Here is a 16835-nt window from a genome sequence, read left to right as displayed (position 1 = left end):
ACTGATGTGTGCGGACCAATGAGTGTAGCATCGCGCGGTGGTTATCGTTATGTTCTAACCTTCACAGATGATCTGAGTAGATATGGATAATCCGAAACTTTCGAGAAGTTTAAGGAATTCCAACGTGAAGTAGAAAATCAACGTAATAAGAAGATTAAATTTCTACGATCTGATCGCGGAGGTGAATATCTGAATTATGAGTTTGGCATGCATTTAAAGAAATGCGGAATACTTTCACAATTGACACCGCCAGGAACACCTCAACGAAACGGTGTGTCCGAACATCGTAATCGAACTCTCTTAGATATGGTTCGTTCTATGATGTCTCTTACTGATTTGCCGTTATCATTTTGGAGTTATGCATTAGAGACAGCCGCATTCACTTTAAATAGAGCACCATCAAAATCCGTTGAAACGACACCGTATGAATTATGGTTTAATAAGAAACCTAAGCTGTCGTTCCGTAAAGTTTGGGGTTGCGAAGCCTATGTAAAAAAGTTACAACCGGACAAGCTAGAACCCAAAGCGGAGAAATGCGTCTTCATAGGATACCCTAAGGAAACTATAGGGTACACTTTCTGTCACAGATCCGAAGGCAAAATATTTGTTGCTAAGAACGGAACCTTTCTTGAGAAAGAATTCATACTAAAGAAGTGACTGGAAGAAAAGTAGAACTCGATGAGATTGATGAATCTTTACTCGTTGATCAGAGTAGCACAGTACCGGAAACTATTCCTGTGCCGCCTACACCGGCAACAGAGGAAGCTAATGATAATGATCATGAAACTTCGAACGAGGAAACTACTGAACCTCGCAGATCGACAAGGGAACGTGCCACTCCTGAGTGGTATGATCCTTGTCTAAATGTCATGATTGTGGACAACAATGATGAAGACCCTGCGACGTATGAAGAAGCGATGATGAGCCCAGATTCCAACAAATGGCAAGAAGCCATGAAATCTGAAATGGGATCCATGTATGATAACAAAGTATGGACTTTGGTAGACTTACCTGATAGCCGCAACGCTGTTGAGAATAAATGGATCTTCAAGAGAAAAACAGATGCTGATGGTAATATTACTGTCTATAAAGCTCGACTTGTCGCAAAGGGTTTCCGACAAATTCAAGGAGTTGACTACGATGAGACTTTCTCACTTGTAGCGAAGCTAAAATCAGTGAGGATTTTGTTAGCAATAGCTGCATTTTTCGATTATGAGATTTGGCAGATGGATGTCAAAACAGCATTCCTTAATGGAGACATTGAGGAAGAGTTGTATATGTTACAACCCAAAAGTTTTGTCGATCCTAAAAATGCTTACAAAGTATGCAAACTTCAGCGGTCAATTTATGGACTGAAGCAAGCATCGAGAAGTTGGAACCGATGTTTTGATAAGGTGATCAAAGACTTCGGGTTTATACAGTGTCATGGAGAGGCCTGTATTTACAAGAAAGTGAGTGGGAGCTCTGTATCATTCCTGATATTATATGTAGATGACATATTATTGATTGGGAATGATATAGAACTATTAAGCAGTGTAAAAGGTTATTTGAATAATAGTTTTTCAATGAAAGACCTTGGTGAAGCATCGTATATATTAGGCATCAAGATTTATAGAGATAGATCAAGATGCCTAATAGGGCTATCACAGAGTACATACCTGGACAAGATTCTAAAGAAGTTTAGAATGGACGAAAGTAAGAAAGGGTTCTTACCTATATTACCAGGCAAGGTCTTGAGTAAGACTCAAGGACCGGCTACGGTAGAAGGAAGAGAAAGGATGAGTCAGATCCCCTATGCCTCGGCAGTAGGCTCTATTATGTATGCCATGCTATGTACTAGACCGGATATAGCACATGTTGTTAGTTTGACTAGCAGATATCAAAGTGATCCAGGGATGGAACACTGGACAGCGGTCAAGAATATCCTGAAGTACTTGAAAAGAACTAAGGATATGTTTCTTTGTTATGGAGGTGACCAAGAGCTCGTTGTAACCAGTTACACCGATGCAAGTTGGAACACAGATCCTGATGACTCTAAGTCACAGTCTGGGTACGTGTTTATATTGAATGGTGCTGCAGTAAGCTGGGCAAGCTCGAAGCAGTGCACGGTGGCGAAGTCTTCAACAGAATCAGAGTACATAGCGGCTTCAGAGGCTTCATCGTGGCGGTATGGATGAAGAGGTTCATTGTAGAGCTCGGTGTGGTTCCTAGTGCATTGGACCCACTAGTCATCTACTGTGACAACATGGGTGCCATCGCCAATGCACAAGAACCAAGGTCACACAAGAGGCTGAAGCATATCAAGCTGCGTTACCACTCGATTCGCGAGTACATCGAAGATGGAGAAGTAAAGATTTGCAAAGTACACACTGATCTGAATGTAGCAGATCCGTTGACTAAAGCTCTCCCTAGGGCAAAGCATGACCAACACCAGAATGCCATGGGTGTTAGGTACCTCACAATGTAATCCAGATTATTGACTCTAGTGCAAGTGGGAGACTGTTGGAGATATGCCCAAGAGGCAATAATAAAAGTGGTTATTATATATCTTTATGTTTATGATAAATGTTTATATACCATGCTATAATTGTATTAACCGAAACATTGATACATGTGTGATATGTAAACAACAAAGAGTCCCTAGTATGCCTCTTAACTAGCTTGTTGATTAATAGATGATTAGTTTCATAATCATGAACATTGGATGTTATTAATAACAAGGTTATATCATTGTATGAATGATGTAATGGTCACACCCAATTAAGCGTAGCATTAGATCACGTCATTAAGTTATTTGCTATAAGCTTTCGATACATAGTTACCTAGTCCTTATGACCATGAGATCATGTAAATCACTTGTACCGGAAAGATACTTTGATTACATCAAACGCCACTGCGTAAATGGGTGGTTATAAAGGTGGGATTAAGTATCCGGAAAGTATGAGTTGAGGCATATGGATCAACAGTGGGATTTGTCCATCCCGGTGACGGATAGATATACTCTGGGCCCTCTCGGTGGAATGTCGTCTAATGTCTTGCGAGCATATGAATAAGTTCATAAGAGACCACATACCACGGTACGAGTAAAGAGTACTTGTCAGGAGACGAGGTTGAACAAGGTATAGAGTGATACCGATGATCAAACCTCGGACAAGTAAAATATCGCGTGACAAAGGGAATTGGTATCGTATGTGAATGGTTCATTCGATCACTAAGTCATCGTTGAATATGTGGGAGCCATTATGGATCTCCAGATCCCGCTATTGGTTATTGGTCGGAAAGAGTTCTCACCCATGTCCACATAGTTCGTGAACCGTAGGGTGACACACTTAAGGTTTGATGTTGAAATGGTAGAACTTGAATATGGAATGGAGTTCGAAGTATTGTTCGAAGTCTCGGATGAGATATCGGACATCACGAGGAGTTCCGGAATGGTCCGGAGAATAAGATTCATATATAGGAAGTCATTTTATAAGTTTGAAAATGATCCGGTGTTTTTACGGAAGGTTCTAGAAGGTTCTAGAAAAGTCCGGAAGGAATCACTAAGGAAGGAGGAGTTCCGGAGGGACTCCACCTCCCCATGGTCGGCCAACCCTAGAGGGGGGAGTCCAAGGTGGACTCCACCAAGGGGGCCGGCCACCCCCCCTCATGGAAGGGTGGGAATCCCACTTGGGTGGGAGTCCCACCTTGGGTAGGTTTCCCTACTACATGGAAGGTTTTGGTTTCGGGTCTTATTCGAAGACTTGGAGTCCAACACTTGGGGGTTCCACCTATATAATGAGGGGCATAGGGGAGGGGGCCGGCCACCACAAGCCCTCAAGGAGGCCGCACCCCATAGTGGCCGGCCACCCCCTCTCCCAAACCCTAGCCGCCCCCTCTCCTCCACCTCTCCCGCAACGCTTAGCGAAGCTCCGCCGGAGTTCTCCATCGCCACCGCCACCACGCCGTCGTGCTGTCGGATTCAAGGAGGAGCTAATACTTCTGCTGCCCGCTGGAACGGGGAGAAGGACGTCGTCTTCATCAACACCGAACGTGTAACCGAGTACGGAGGTGCTGCCCGATTGTGGCACCGTGATCAAGATCTTCTACGCGCTTTTGCAAGCAGAAAGTGATCGTCTACCGCAGCAACAAGAGCCTCATCTTGTAGGCTTTGGAAATCTTCAAGGGTGAGTCTCGATCATCTCCTCATTGCTCCCGTCTTCTAGATTGCATCTTGGCTTGGATTGCGTTCTCGCGGTAGGAAAATTTTTGTTTTCTATGCAACGAATCCCTACAGGGGCCTCCCAAAAAGGGGTCTTCTTCCCATTACCAACGGTGATGGTGGTCGAGGCATAAAAAATGTCCATGTCGTAGTCGGTGCACGAGTTGCCACACACCCACCCAAATATTTGAAGTATCCTTCCACTCGTGCCAAGGCCACCTAAGACGGAGAGCCGTGGCAAACTTGTCCAAATCTTTCACCCCAAGACGACCAAGTTTAGTGGGTCGACAAATTGTCTTCCGATTAACTTTGCATTTGGCCCCAGTGGTTGTTTCCTTAGCCGACCATAGGAAAGCTCTTTGTAGCTTGTTGATGAACTTGATTGTACCGGGAGGGATGGCAAGGGTAGTGAGGTAGTAGGTTGCCTGGGAGGTGATGACCGACTTCACAAGAGCCGTGCGCCCGGCCGTGGTGATGAATTTGCCGCTCCAAGTGGGGATTTTGCCGGCGCATTTGTCTTCAAGGTGTTGGAAATCCACGCGCTTGAGTTGCCAAACCTATAGAGGTAGACCAAGATATCTCATGGGGAAGGTGGTCCGGGCCGTCGGAATGCCCTCAAGGATGTCATCAAGATTAATGTCCCCGCAACAAATGGGAACCACAGAACTCTTAAGAAAGTTTGTGCAAAGGCCGGTGACTTCACCAAATCTATGAAGGATGGACGCCAAGTTTTGAATGTCCTCCTTGATGGGGGCAACAAAGATAGCCGCATCATCCGCATAAAGTGAGGTGCGGAGAATGCTTCCGCGTCCCCTAATTTTGTGAAGGAGCCCATGGTTAGTGGCGGCATCGAGGATTTGGGTAAGAGGATCAATGGCAAGCACAAAGAGGAGCGGCCAGAGGGGGTCCCCCTGCCTAAGACCTCGGCCATGCTTGATGGGCGAGCCCGCGACGACATTGAGGAGCACCCGAGAGGAGGCGGTGGTTAAGAGAGCGATGATCCAGTTGCGGAAATGGCTAGGGAACCCGCGCCGTTGGAGAAGGTCGATGATGTACTCCCAACGGATGGAGTCAAAGGCTTTCCTAATGTCAAACTTGAAGAGGAGCGCGGGCGTCTTGGACTTGTGTAAGCGTTTGGCGAGATTTTTGACATAGAGGAAGTTGTCGTGTATGCTTCGCTTTTTGATGAAGGCACTTTGGGCATTGGAGACGAGGTCGTCCATGAGTGGTCCCAAGAGAAGGGCAAGTACCTTCGCAGGCGATCCCATGAATGAGGCTAATAGGGTCCCTGGGGTTTTCCCGATACGAGGAATAAATAGGCGGAAGGGCGGAGAAAACGAGGCGACGAGGTGCCAGTACAAGGGCCAGACGCGGCCAAGGGTGGGGCCGTGCCTGCCCTATGTACTGCCACGTGGCATCTCTCCTACGCATGTCCTTCTGGCTCCGTCTTCGTCCCAGAAAAATAAGACTCTGGGCTTTTGTTTCGTCCAATTCCGAGAAACTTTCATGTACAACTTTTCTGAAACACAAAAGCATCAGAAAACAGGAACTGGCACTACTGCACTGCGTTAATAGGTTAGTCCCAGAAAATGCTAAAAATTGTGGAAAAGTGCACATAAAATATATAAACATTGTAACAAAACAAGCATGGAGCATCAAAAATTATATATATATGTTTGGCACGTATCAGAAACCAACCTCCTTAAACACAAAAAGAGAACACCCTATCCTTGATGAGAGCCACTTTTAATTCACCACGGTAACCACCAATCATTCCAGAGCAATGCTAACTAATTCTTCTTCCATTCAAAAATTAGCTCTTCCAAAGGAAACCACCATTAATAAATGTCCAACCTTGGGTGAAGGGTGGACGTCAACATTGATTCACTTTGAACATCCTTTGCAAAATTAATGCCATGAGAGAAATTAATCCCCATCAACAAAGATGCATGTACTGAATTAGCAAAGGAACTTGAGCTAGAGGAAGAATCAGTCTCAGCTGCCATAGGAATAACCACCAGTGACGAAGAGGATGAAGAGATATCCATAGACTCTTGTACATGCTCCATCACCACAGGCTTATGATGAACCACCGTATTATCAAGCAAGAGAGCCGTAGGCAAGCTAGACGATGGTGCAACTGGCTTCGCAAATTTCCATTGAGATCCCGCTCTAACCACATGATTAGGAAAAGAAATCTTTGCACCAATACTGAAACTATCTGTGGTTTTAACCCCACGTCTACCCACCATTGCACCCTTACCATCTTTCAGCAATAACCAGTTATCTTTGACTGACAACAGGAGAGATCCATCATAAGATTTCATACGTCCCCGCCACAGATCTCTATGGGTGGAATAAGTGACATGCCATCCTCGATCCCTAGAGTTTGGATCAGATCCAGACATCTTCAGCAGTTCATGATCCGACGCAGGACGACCATTTGTCGGAGACAGCACACAATGAATGACTTTAGCCGTAAAACCCGAGAATTCCACCACAGATCCCACATCCACAAGATCACCATTGTTCAAATACTTGCTAACAATAGGCGTACCTTTGGTTGTCATTAGACCAATCCAATCCTTGGCAGTCCAAAGATGCAGCTCACCCATCATTGGATCTTGTGGTGTATGCGCCAAATCTTGGGTTTTGACGTAGGAAACACTCCATTTCCATGATGGAGCCGCCATAGAACAGATCGAGAAGAGAAGGGAAGGAGGTTACCTAGACGAGGAAGACTAGCCGAGCAGAATGGTTGGACTACTTGCCCTAGATCGCCGGAGAGATCGCCGATCGCGATGGCTAGGGTTTAGGTGGTTCATGTGTTTCTTGGCATCCATCTGGTCAGTGCAGCCTTTGATGTGTTGTGCAGCCCCTTTGCCGCGTTCTTTGTGTTCACGACATATGTCAGAATTCCCGGAGTGGTAAGGGAAATTAAAATGGTTTTAATGGAGTTTTGAATTATTGAGGATAATCTCGCTAAGGATCAAGATCCTTTTGTGAAATTATAGAAATGATATGGTCTTTACAGGTAATCCGTATGGCTACTCGTTGGATCCGTGAGTTGACCTATGTACCGTCGTGCCTATCTACAACCAGGGTGCCTTGAGGCTTGCTAGACATTTACATGATCCTTAGGCGAATTGCTTTTTAGTTATTTCGCTTTTTTTATTTTATATGTACAATTGTACATCATGTGTGATCTATGAGCTCTAATTACACTTTAAGACTGAAACTCTCAATAGTGCAATAAAAGGCTATATGCATTGATTCGTGATTGGTGCAGAGGCCGGGGCTTCGGTCCCCTTTTTGCAAAAAAAAAAGGTATTTAAGGTTGGATATTTGCACGGGCCTTTCTTATTCTGTCTTTCTAGCTATACACCTCTTGTTCCTTTGTTTTATGTGTTCTAATTTTTTTGTTTATTGTAGATTGTTTATGTAACAAGAAATCTCAAAGTTCACTGAAAATGAAACGTTTCATTTACTTGGGAAAATCTCAGACGGAGAAAGTCTTACAAAGTCTACTACTTCGATAACATAATAAATATATAAATTATAGGAATACAAACTATGTCCAGTGGCCTAGTGAGCCAAACCCTGGTTTCCAACCTTAATACTTGTGAACATGCTTTAAACTTACACACTCTCTGTCTTATTGTTTACATTTTACGTCACAAATTTTAATAGCATACTATGTTTTATCTATATTTTAAATCATGTACTTATTGCCTCCATCAACATTTTAGGATAAGTTTTTGAGATATTCAAATTTCTACTGGAATACTGCATGGCGATGCCACTACGCGCAACTCGTTTCTTCTCCTTGATGTGGTGCCCACTTTCACATCCATGTCTAGCTCATCTGGTCGCATTCCGTCTGGCAAGCTCCATTCAAAGTAGTACAGAAGACGTGCAACCATGAGCTCCAACGTGGCTAGTGCAAAGCCATCACCAGGGCACATCCTCCTCCCGCCTCCAAACGGCATTAACTTGAACTGGGTACCTTTATCGTTGACGACAACGCTATCTTCGAACCTCTCTGGCCTGAATGCCTCAGGTTCGTTCCAGTTCTCAGGGCTCGTTGCTAACGCCCACGCGTTGATGATGACCCTAGTGCCCTTAGCAATCTCAAACCCGCCGACGTGGCAGCTCTCCCTACAAAGGCGAGGGAGTAGGAGCGGCACGACAGGGTGTAGCCTCATGGTCTCCTTGATCACCATCCTCAAGTAGGGTAGTTCGTCCATGTGGTTCTCATGATCTTGTGGGCTTTTGTTCTCCATCATTCGCCGCACCTCCTCTTGTGCCTTTTTCATCACCTTCGGGTTTCTCATGAGTTCTGACATGACAAACTCTGCCGTAGATGATGTTGTCTCTGTCCCTGCCGTGAACAAATCCTAAGACTAGTCACAATGCATAGTATCATATAGAAGTATCATGGGTATGATACTACTATATGTTATTATGTCCACAATACATGGTATCATATGCTAGTATCATAATCTTCTTATATTAATTAATTTGTAGAATCTCAATGCAAATATATGTACAAGATTTGTTTGGCATTATATTTTCTAGTACTACGTGCTATGATACAGTATCTACCTATGATACTACTACCATCTCTCTCTTCTTTAATTGCACTGCCACATCAGCTTTTTGCATGCATGTGATGCATGATACTACCTATGATACTCCCATTGTGGGTAGTCTAACAAAAGAAAGACATAAACAAAAGTATTACTACAAATAGAATTTGTGTCCTTCCATTTTTTCTAGAGTATTTAACTCCTTACCACAATGATTGCCTTGATGTTTATGGTTTCGATGGGAAAATCACTACCCCCCTCGTCCCTTATCCTAAGCATGAGGCTTAGAAGGTCTTCATCTCCTGTGGGCGTTGACTTCTTCTCCTCTCTTCGTGCCTCGCAGTCGCTGATGATCTTGTCAACCACGTTGTCGAGCTGCTGCCGAGCTCGCCAGAGCTGGTATCTCATCCCAGTGGCGACGTCGAGGAACCGGAGAGAAGGGAAGAGGTCCCCCACGCAGAAGCCCGAGCTGTGAATCTGCGCCACCTCCATGGCGGCCATAAACTGCTCCCGGAGGTCGATGTCGCAACGCTCGCCGAAAGTTGCCTTACCGGTGACGGAGCTGGTGCACTTTACGAGCAGGCTGCGTAGTTTCACCGGCTTGCCCCCTTTACCGGCGGCGCAGATCTCCTTAATGAGCGACATGGTCTCCCTGTCCCTGACGGGCTTGAACTGACGCACCTTGCGCGAGCTGAGCAGCTCCAGCACGCAGAGCTTCTTCAGCGGCCGCCAGTAGGCGCCGTAGGGCGCAAAGGCAACGTCGAGGTTACCGTAGCACATGATCTCCGTGGCCAGGAGGTTCGGCCGCGACGCAAAGGAAAGGTCATTGTCGCGGATCACCTCTTGCGCCGCCGCCGACGAGGAGACCACGACGGCCTCGACCTGGCCCAGCCGTAGACGCATCACCGGGCCGTGCGTCTTGGCCAGGTTCCGGAGAGCAACATGCGGCTGCGAAGTTAGCAGGTGGTGGAGGCTCCCGACGAACGGCAGATCACGTGGACCGGGAGGCCGCCTCAGCTTGCTGGAGGGTTTGCGGCTAACTAGGGACACAAGGATGACAAGTGTGACGACAGAGAGGAAGAAGAGAGTGGCTGAGCTTGGCTCCATCTCCATGACCATGAGGATGCGTTTGGTCTATTAACTAGGTATAGCGTGCACCTTTTGCTTTTTTGCATGGAAACTAGAAGAGTGAGGCTCACCTTTTATAAGCACTGTGAATTGCCAAATTCAACCTCTTCATATGTCAGTATTCGGTATCAAGTTTCTCGACAGGTGATTCAAAAAGCCTACCAAGGGAGTGCAAGTTGTGCAACTGCAAATCCGTTACTGTACACCAGCATGGAAGTCACGACACACCTGCTGTTCAACGTCAAAAGAAAAACCTAGCAAGGGACTAAAGGGAAGCAAATTTGGTGCACATGAGCACCAGTGCTCTCAGTTTTTAAAATATTTAAAAACTGAATTTCTGCATTTCAAAAAATTATCACATTTATTTCATGAATACATACACATATTCTGAATATTCATGCAAAGTTTTGGTAGAAATTGCATTGTATTTTGAGCTACAGGAAAAAAACAAATTTGTGGCTACGTATAGAGGTATATATTTGTCAGAAATTTGTCTTTTTGTGTAGCTTAAAATATAACATATTTTTCTTCAAAATTTCTACTGTACGTTCAGAATGTTTATATGTATGTGGGTATTTAATTTCATATTTTTTCAAATCCAAAAAATATGATTTTTAAAAATCAGGCGCACTGGTGCTCATGTGCCAAATACACTTTTCGCTAAAGGGAGTGCAAATGCAAGTCCGTTGCTGTACAACTGCACGGAAGTCGACAAGCGTGGATAACAGTCGGTCAATACTTTCCTTTTTGTGACAATATTTTCCTTTTTGTGACAATACACCGGTCAATACTTGCTCACAGCAGGCCACACGTACGATAATGAGATAGAGTTTATTTTTCCCTTTTCAGCTGAAACACAAGATCTCATTAATTACTAGACCCAGCAATAGTGCTGGTCACAATTACACGAACGTTATTTTGCAAAGCATCTAGCCATGGTTGCTTAGTTAGTGACTTGCCTACTAGCACCAAAGGCCGGGCAATACTATCCCCGTTCTAATAAGACTTACATTATTTTGGTGTATCTAATTCTCAATCGACTGAAAACTAACTTAGTTCATCTCAATTACAACTTAGAATTAGCACAAATCATTAAGCAAGTATAATGGTCCATATTATTATTTTAGTTGCATAATCATCCTTAACTTAACAAATCTCAGTTGCAACCCCACTTGCAACTGAAAAAACTTAATTGCAATCCAACTTCCAACTCATATATGCATGAATCGCGATGCAATCGAATAGGATTTGACTGAGAATTAACTTAGTTCTCAGCTAGCCAAGAACTAGCAAATCCGATTTTTTTCTAAAACTTAAACTATGTAGAGATTAATCAAGATTAATATAAAAATCATCAATATGTAATATATATACAATAACCATAAAATGTTGTTACATACATCATGAAATATATTTATGAGATAATACCAATATAATTTTATAGTTGTTGACAGGTTTTTCTAAACACTAGTTTGTGGCTTTTGCAAATGCAAGGCATCGAGTTTAGCATGTTGAAATGAAGTTACAACAGCAGAGATATCACATTTTATGATATGAAATAATATAGTTCTATGACTATCACTTGTTTTATTATAAATCAAATATGAAAAATGTGAGTATAATATTTATGAAGTTTTCCTATTGATATTACATAGAAATGTAGTTCCTAATTATGTGATGTCAGATCAGTATGCGAGGTTAATTCACACCCATACGTTTTCTTCGTGAAGTAAAAATAAAATAATCATCCTTGTTTATAGGTTGGAGGAATTAAGTAGTTATAATCGTTTCATCGTTCCATGTTTGTTCTTCACAATTATTTAGGTAGTTTCAAGATGTGAGACATTTTAGATATTTACATAGTGTCCACAATAAATTATTGACCGCTTAATTTATTATCATGTTCTTAGAAATAATGCTAAATATATAATTGAAACAATTTTGATGATATTATTTTCTTTCCAATATTTTCATTAACATCTCTATGCCACGGCAGTCAAAGTTAGCGAAGTATCACTTCAAGTTTCTAGAACGTCAACTATTTGGTAAATTATTTTTTCAGGTCTATTTTATTTAAATCTATCCATGTTATCCTTGAACTTAGTGGTTCTAGACACTTGGTCCCATGTATTTTATGTGTATGTAATTAATATGACACACAAAGTTGTATGAATTGTGATTCTGAATCGGATCGGAACCACTATTGTAGAATCGCAAACCATAGGATCTTAACTTTCAGAATCGTAAAATCTCAGATTCTTCTTAGTAGAATCGTTCGACACAATTTGGTTCGTGATCGCAGAATCTCATAGTAGAATCATGACTCTGACAACTATGATGACACGATTAGCTTGGAAGGCCTAGTCCAACCGCTTAATCAATCATCCATTTTGTTCTGTCATCGGAATGGTGTGTTCTCTTAAGTTGACTGAATTGTATTGTATGAAAAAATACTCCAAATATGTCTAACCATACAAACTAACAATGTTCATTGAAAATTTTATATGAAAGAAAACTATGCAAATTTTAGGCCATATAAATAAGCACTTGTTGCCAAAACTTGTGATGTGGATGTTCAATGTGAATTATGCCATTGATTCACCTCACAACAGTAGCTCGTAAAGGTATCGAGAACAGTTTGACATAGCTCATCCTATCCTTTTGGAATTGTAGGGTTGTATTCTTTTCCTCCATGTATATATAGTTGGACACATCTTTCCATGAGAAGGCAACAAAGTATACACTTAATCATAGTTGTCAGAATCATGATTCTAGTATGCGATTATATGACTTTATGACCCAAACTAAGTGGAACGATTGCACGATTCTGCATGGTAGAATCTAAGATTTTACGATTCTGAAAGTCGAGATCCTACGGTCTACGATCCTACCATAGAGGTTCCGATCCGATTCAGAATCACAATTTAGACAACTTTAACTCAATAGTCACTTGTTCAGCTTCGACCGTTTAGTTTCGGCATTCAACACAGCTAATGTACTTCTCTGCTTATGCACACAAGGGTAATGCTCTTATTTTTTTTAATTTATATAAGCTTAAGGTAAAAGCTAAATGGGTAAATTTGTCGATGAAACGTGCTGAAACTAAGTACAAGAGATGATCAAGTGTTGTGTGTTTTTCTATTTAATATTCAAACTTTTGAAGATTTTATATGTTTGGTGTGAGGGAACTTAGCGGAATATTATAGTAAATCGAGTTTCCCGAATATTTGTATCTTTGTTTATGCTTTGTAATCGAATTAGAAATGTAGTTGTCTTAATCATCCACATCTGTAGAATAGTACACTGACTATGTAAATGTTGACCAGTTTGTACTTTATATTCTTGCACATCGATCTTCCCACTGAAAGTACCACGTTCTAGCGTGCAGATTTAATTATACATTTTTCCTAAGTAACACAGCTAGCTAGCCAACGACACTTTTTTATTGAACGGGCTTAAGCTATTCTACGGAGAGAGAGACATGTTCCACGCCCGACCTTATATGATACTACGGGATACCTACCTAGGTGCGAGCCAGAACACGCGCATCTTTTTCTTTTTTCTTTAGGAAGGGACTCGGCCATAGATTACGGACATGTGATGATAAGATATACTGTAAATGGGTACTTATTTCAGGGCTGATCCATTGCGGAAGAAAAGAACTATAGATATCGTGAGTGAGGTCACTTAATATATTCCGTGTCAAATAGAATGACAGATCTCTACCACTGACGAATTTTCATTAAATCTCTCGGGCATAGCTCTGTATTCGGCCATAGAAAAGAACCACGAAGGTTAGTTTTTTTAATGACTAATTTGTTTGCAGTATATTTCTAGCTTTGTATTTTGTAGATTTTTATGATCCATTGGCTGGCAATATATTTCTCGCACACACTTCCTTCGTTCTAAATTAATTGACTTAATTTTATCTACATATGCATGAATCTATACGTATTTCACTATATTGCTAAATATGTTTCTAAACAAACCCAATTCAATTAATTTGTAAAGAAGGAGTAGCTCTATATTCGGTTTGCGGGACGAATAAAGGTGTTGTTTTTTTTGGTCTTCAATTGATTTATGTAGAGAGATTAAAGAACCTTTTTTCAAGTAAGAGATATATTTACGGTGATACCAACAACATTGGCAGTTGGATTGTGTACAATACTACCATCATCCCAAAGCTTAAGGCTTTTTTTTTTAGAAAGTCAAACTATGTCAAGTTTGACTAAGTTTTTACCAAAATCATTAACATGCAAAATACAAAATTAATATCATTAAATAGATGAAATATATTTTTGTATGGTATCTACAAAATATTATATTTATTGATAGATTGTTTTAAAAGTTTGGTTAAACTTTACTTGGTGTAACTTTTTTAGAAAAATAAGTCTCAAGCTTTGGGATGAAGGTAGTATAAGTAGGAGATTTTTTTTCAGAGAAAAAAAATAGATACACGACACTTTTTTATGTTACGGTATCATTAGTTAACTTATTACCATAGAATTTAGATCTAACTATTAGTATATTTTTAATGATGTGGATCAACGTGGTTCCTTGAAAACATCACAACATAACTTAAGTATATAATAGAAGATAGAGAGATAATATATTTGATCAAACTTTACTTAACTTGATTTTCTTTTTAAAAATATGTCTTATTTATTGGAACAGATAGAGTATTATCGCAACTCCGTCCAGTACAAGAGTAAATGACATGTTAAAATCATAAAATGAACCTCAAGAAGACACGGATATCTCTGTAAATAACGCTTTCTGGGGTCGAGTCATAGTCCGTGCACTGCAAGAGGCACGAATACAACCTTCTGGGTTATCTCTGAACTTTTGAAACGGTTTTCTACAGAACCATCGGTTGATAATATATCCAAACGGCTTGGCTGATTTTTCTCATCAAATTTCGAACGCACGTTGCTGCTGACCGTGGACCATGCATGCGTACACATGACTTTTAGTAGAGACGAGTGCGTGGCAGCAGAAATAATTAAGGGCTCGTACAACTAATGGCACAAAGGGGTACTCCGTTCCTTTGTTGCTTTCATGTTTCTTACTGGCCAAGAGTAGCGTGACTGCGTGAGTACATCCTACCGCTCATTTTTCTCGTCAGTTTCGCACGCAAGTTGCTGCTAACCGTCAAGCCATGTATGCCGGACTTTTTCTAGAGCTGGAGTACCACATTATCTCGACATGTGAGCTACAGTCTCTGTCTCTACCTAGCAACGGAGCTAGCAAATAACGACCGAGACATGAGCATCATCTCTCTCGATCCAAACTACCATAACACGGCACAGGGATGCATGCATGCAAGCCAACCAACCTACGTACAGTAGTATTTTGTTTCCACGAAGATGAGACAAGTGTGTGGTCCGCAAAAAGTTTATAATTAATATGCCAGGACTTATCAAAATTTCTAGAGAGTCATCGGCCAAAACTTGTATCTTGCCGCCCGATTAATTTCTCTCATTCGAATTTGTGGCCGATAGGAAGGTTATAATTAATTAATGGTATGTCATGATTTTTAGACCAGCATTTCATGTTTTTCAACTGAGCCACCGGTCAAATTTTCATGCGTACGTACCACATTATCTCGACACCTGAGCTCCAGTCTCTCTCTCTGCCTAGCGACAGAGCTAGCTAGTGTACAGCAGCGTGCAAAGTAAGACCTGAGACGTCAGCATCGCTCTCGATCCATACTATCCATAACGGTACAGGGATGCACGCAAGTCAACTTAGTATTTGTTTTCACAAAGGTGAGCCCAGTATGTGGTCCACACGAAGTTTACAATTAATATATGACATGACGTTTAGATCGAAATTTCTAGAGAGTCATCGGTCAAAAATTGTATCTTTGCCGCTCCACTAATTTTTCTCATTCGAATCTGTTGTCGATAGGCAGATTATAATTAATATGGCATGACTTTTAGATCAACATTTGAACAGACCCACCGGTCAAATATTGCATCCTGCCGCTCGAGTGATTTTTCTCATCAAAATTATCCGTCCACACGAAGGTTATAATTAACAAGATGGTATCCCATGCGTTGATCCAGTAATATGTAGATACTTATTTTTAGGAGTACACGCTAAAAAGTTAAAAATATTGAGTAACATAATATAAATATAAATAATTATTTGTTAACTTCTTTGACGTAAAAAAACAGTGGGGAAGGCCCCCACTGCGACATTCTAATTTTTCATAAAATCATATGTACAAGTAGTTATCTCTCAAAAAAAAATATGTACAAGTAGTTCGGAAATAAAATTACAAAGTATCCGCCCACTCAGACATGCCCTCAATCCAAGCTTAGCTCTATGACTAGCTCAAAAGCCTCCAAGAAAAAACACATGCATTCATCCATGTTGATTTGCATTCATCCAAGTGAAATCCGTAGTCGATCATGCAAACATCTCAAAACGGAAGAATAAGGCCCATGGCTAGAAATTAATTAATAGAAACCCTAATCTCCTCCAGCCGCCGCCGGTGGCGCCGCCGGGCAAAGGCCGCAAGGCGCGGCGGCGGGATTCCCTTGTGGCGCGGCGGGGACAGCGGCCAGGTGCTCTCCTCGATGCCGCGGCGGCGGACTTCCTGCCTCCCGTGTATGGCGGGGCGGCGGAGGTGGACTTCCGGCCTCTCGTGTGATGGCGGGGCGGCGACGGTCGGAGGTGGAGGGGCGACGGTGGCCAGGTGTTGCGGCCTCCCCTGCCTCCCATCGGCGGCACACCGGTGGTGGCTGGTGGTGGGACGGATTGCGCGATCCCCTCCGTGTCTCGCCGGTGCGGGGTGGTGACCTTTGGATTCTCCCTCGGTACGAGGACGCCCGGGGCAGCAGCCTCGGGTTCGACGGTGGAGGCGGCCTTCTTCTTCACCGGAGGAGGTTGGCTGGTTGCTGGGGTGGCAG

At 42.3% G+C, this 16835-nt stretch overlaps 1 protein-coding gene across 1 annotated transcript; it reads right to left on the bottom strand.

Annotated features, from left to right (window-relative positions):
- Positions 1-7779: 7779 nt before the first annotated feature.
- Positions 7780-9949, bottom strand: LOC127338821 (9-beta-pimara-7,15-diene oxidase). Its single transcript, XM_051364790.2, has 2 exons — positions 8998-9949; positions 7780-8598 (listed from the first exon to the last, which is right to left on the bottom strand). Exons 1-2 carry the CDS (start codon positions 9907-9909, stop codon positions 7969-7971), a joined length of 1542 nt encoding a protein of 513 aa, XP_051220750.1. The 5' UTR covers positions 9910-9949; the 3' UTR covers positions 7780-7968.
- Between the last annotated feature and the right edge of the window lie 6886 nt (positions 9950-16835).

The sequence above is a fragment of the Lolium perenne genome, chromosome 3, assembly GCF_019359855.2.
Source record: "Lolium perenne isolate Kyuss_39 chromosome 3, Kyuss_2.0, whole genome shotgun sequence".
NCBI classification, from domain to species: Eukaryota; Viridiplantae; Streptophyta; class Magnoliopsida; order Poales; family Poaceae; genus Lolium; species Lolium perenne.
Note: the sequence above shows the minus strand (reverse complement) of the source record. Positions and strands in the feature narration are given on the sequence as shown.

Excerpts from the sequence above, each read along its gene's own strand:
- LOC127338821 (XM_051364790.2), bottom strand. The coding sequence starts at position 9,909 with ATGGTCATGGAGATGGAGCCAAGCTCAGCCACTCTCTTCTTCCTCTCT. Across the intron at positions 8,599-8,997 it reads ACATCAAGGCAATCATTGTG|GATTTGTTCACGGCAGGGAC; the intron begins GTAAGGAGTTAA and ends GACTAGTCTTAG.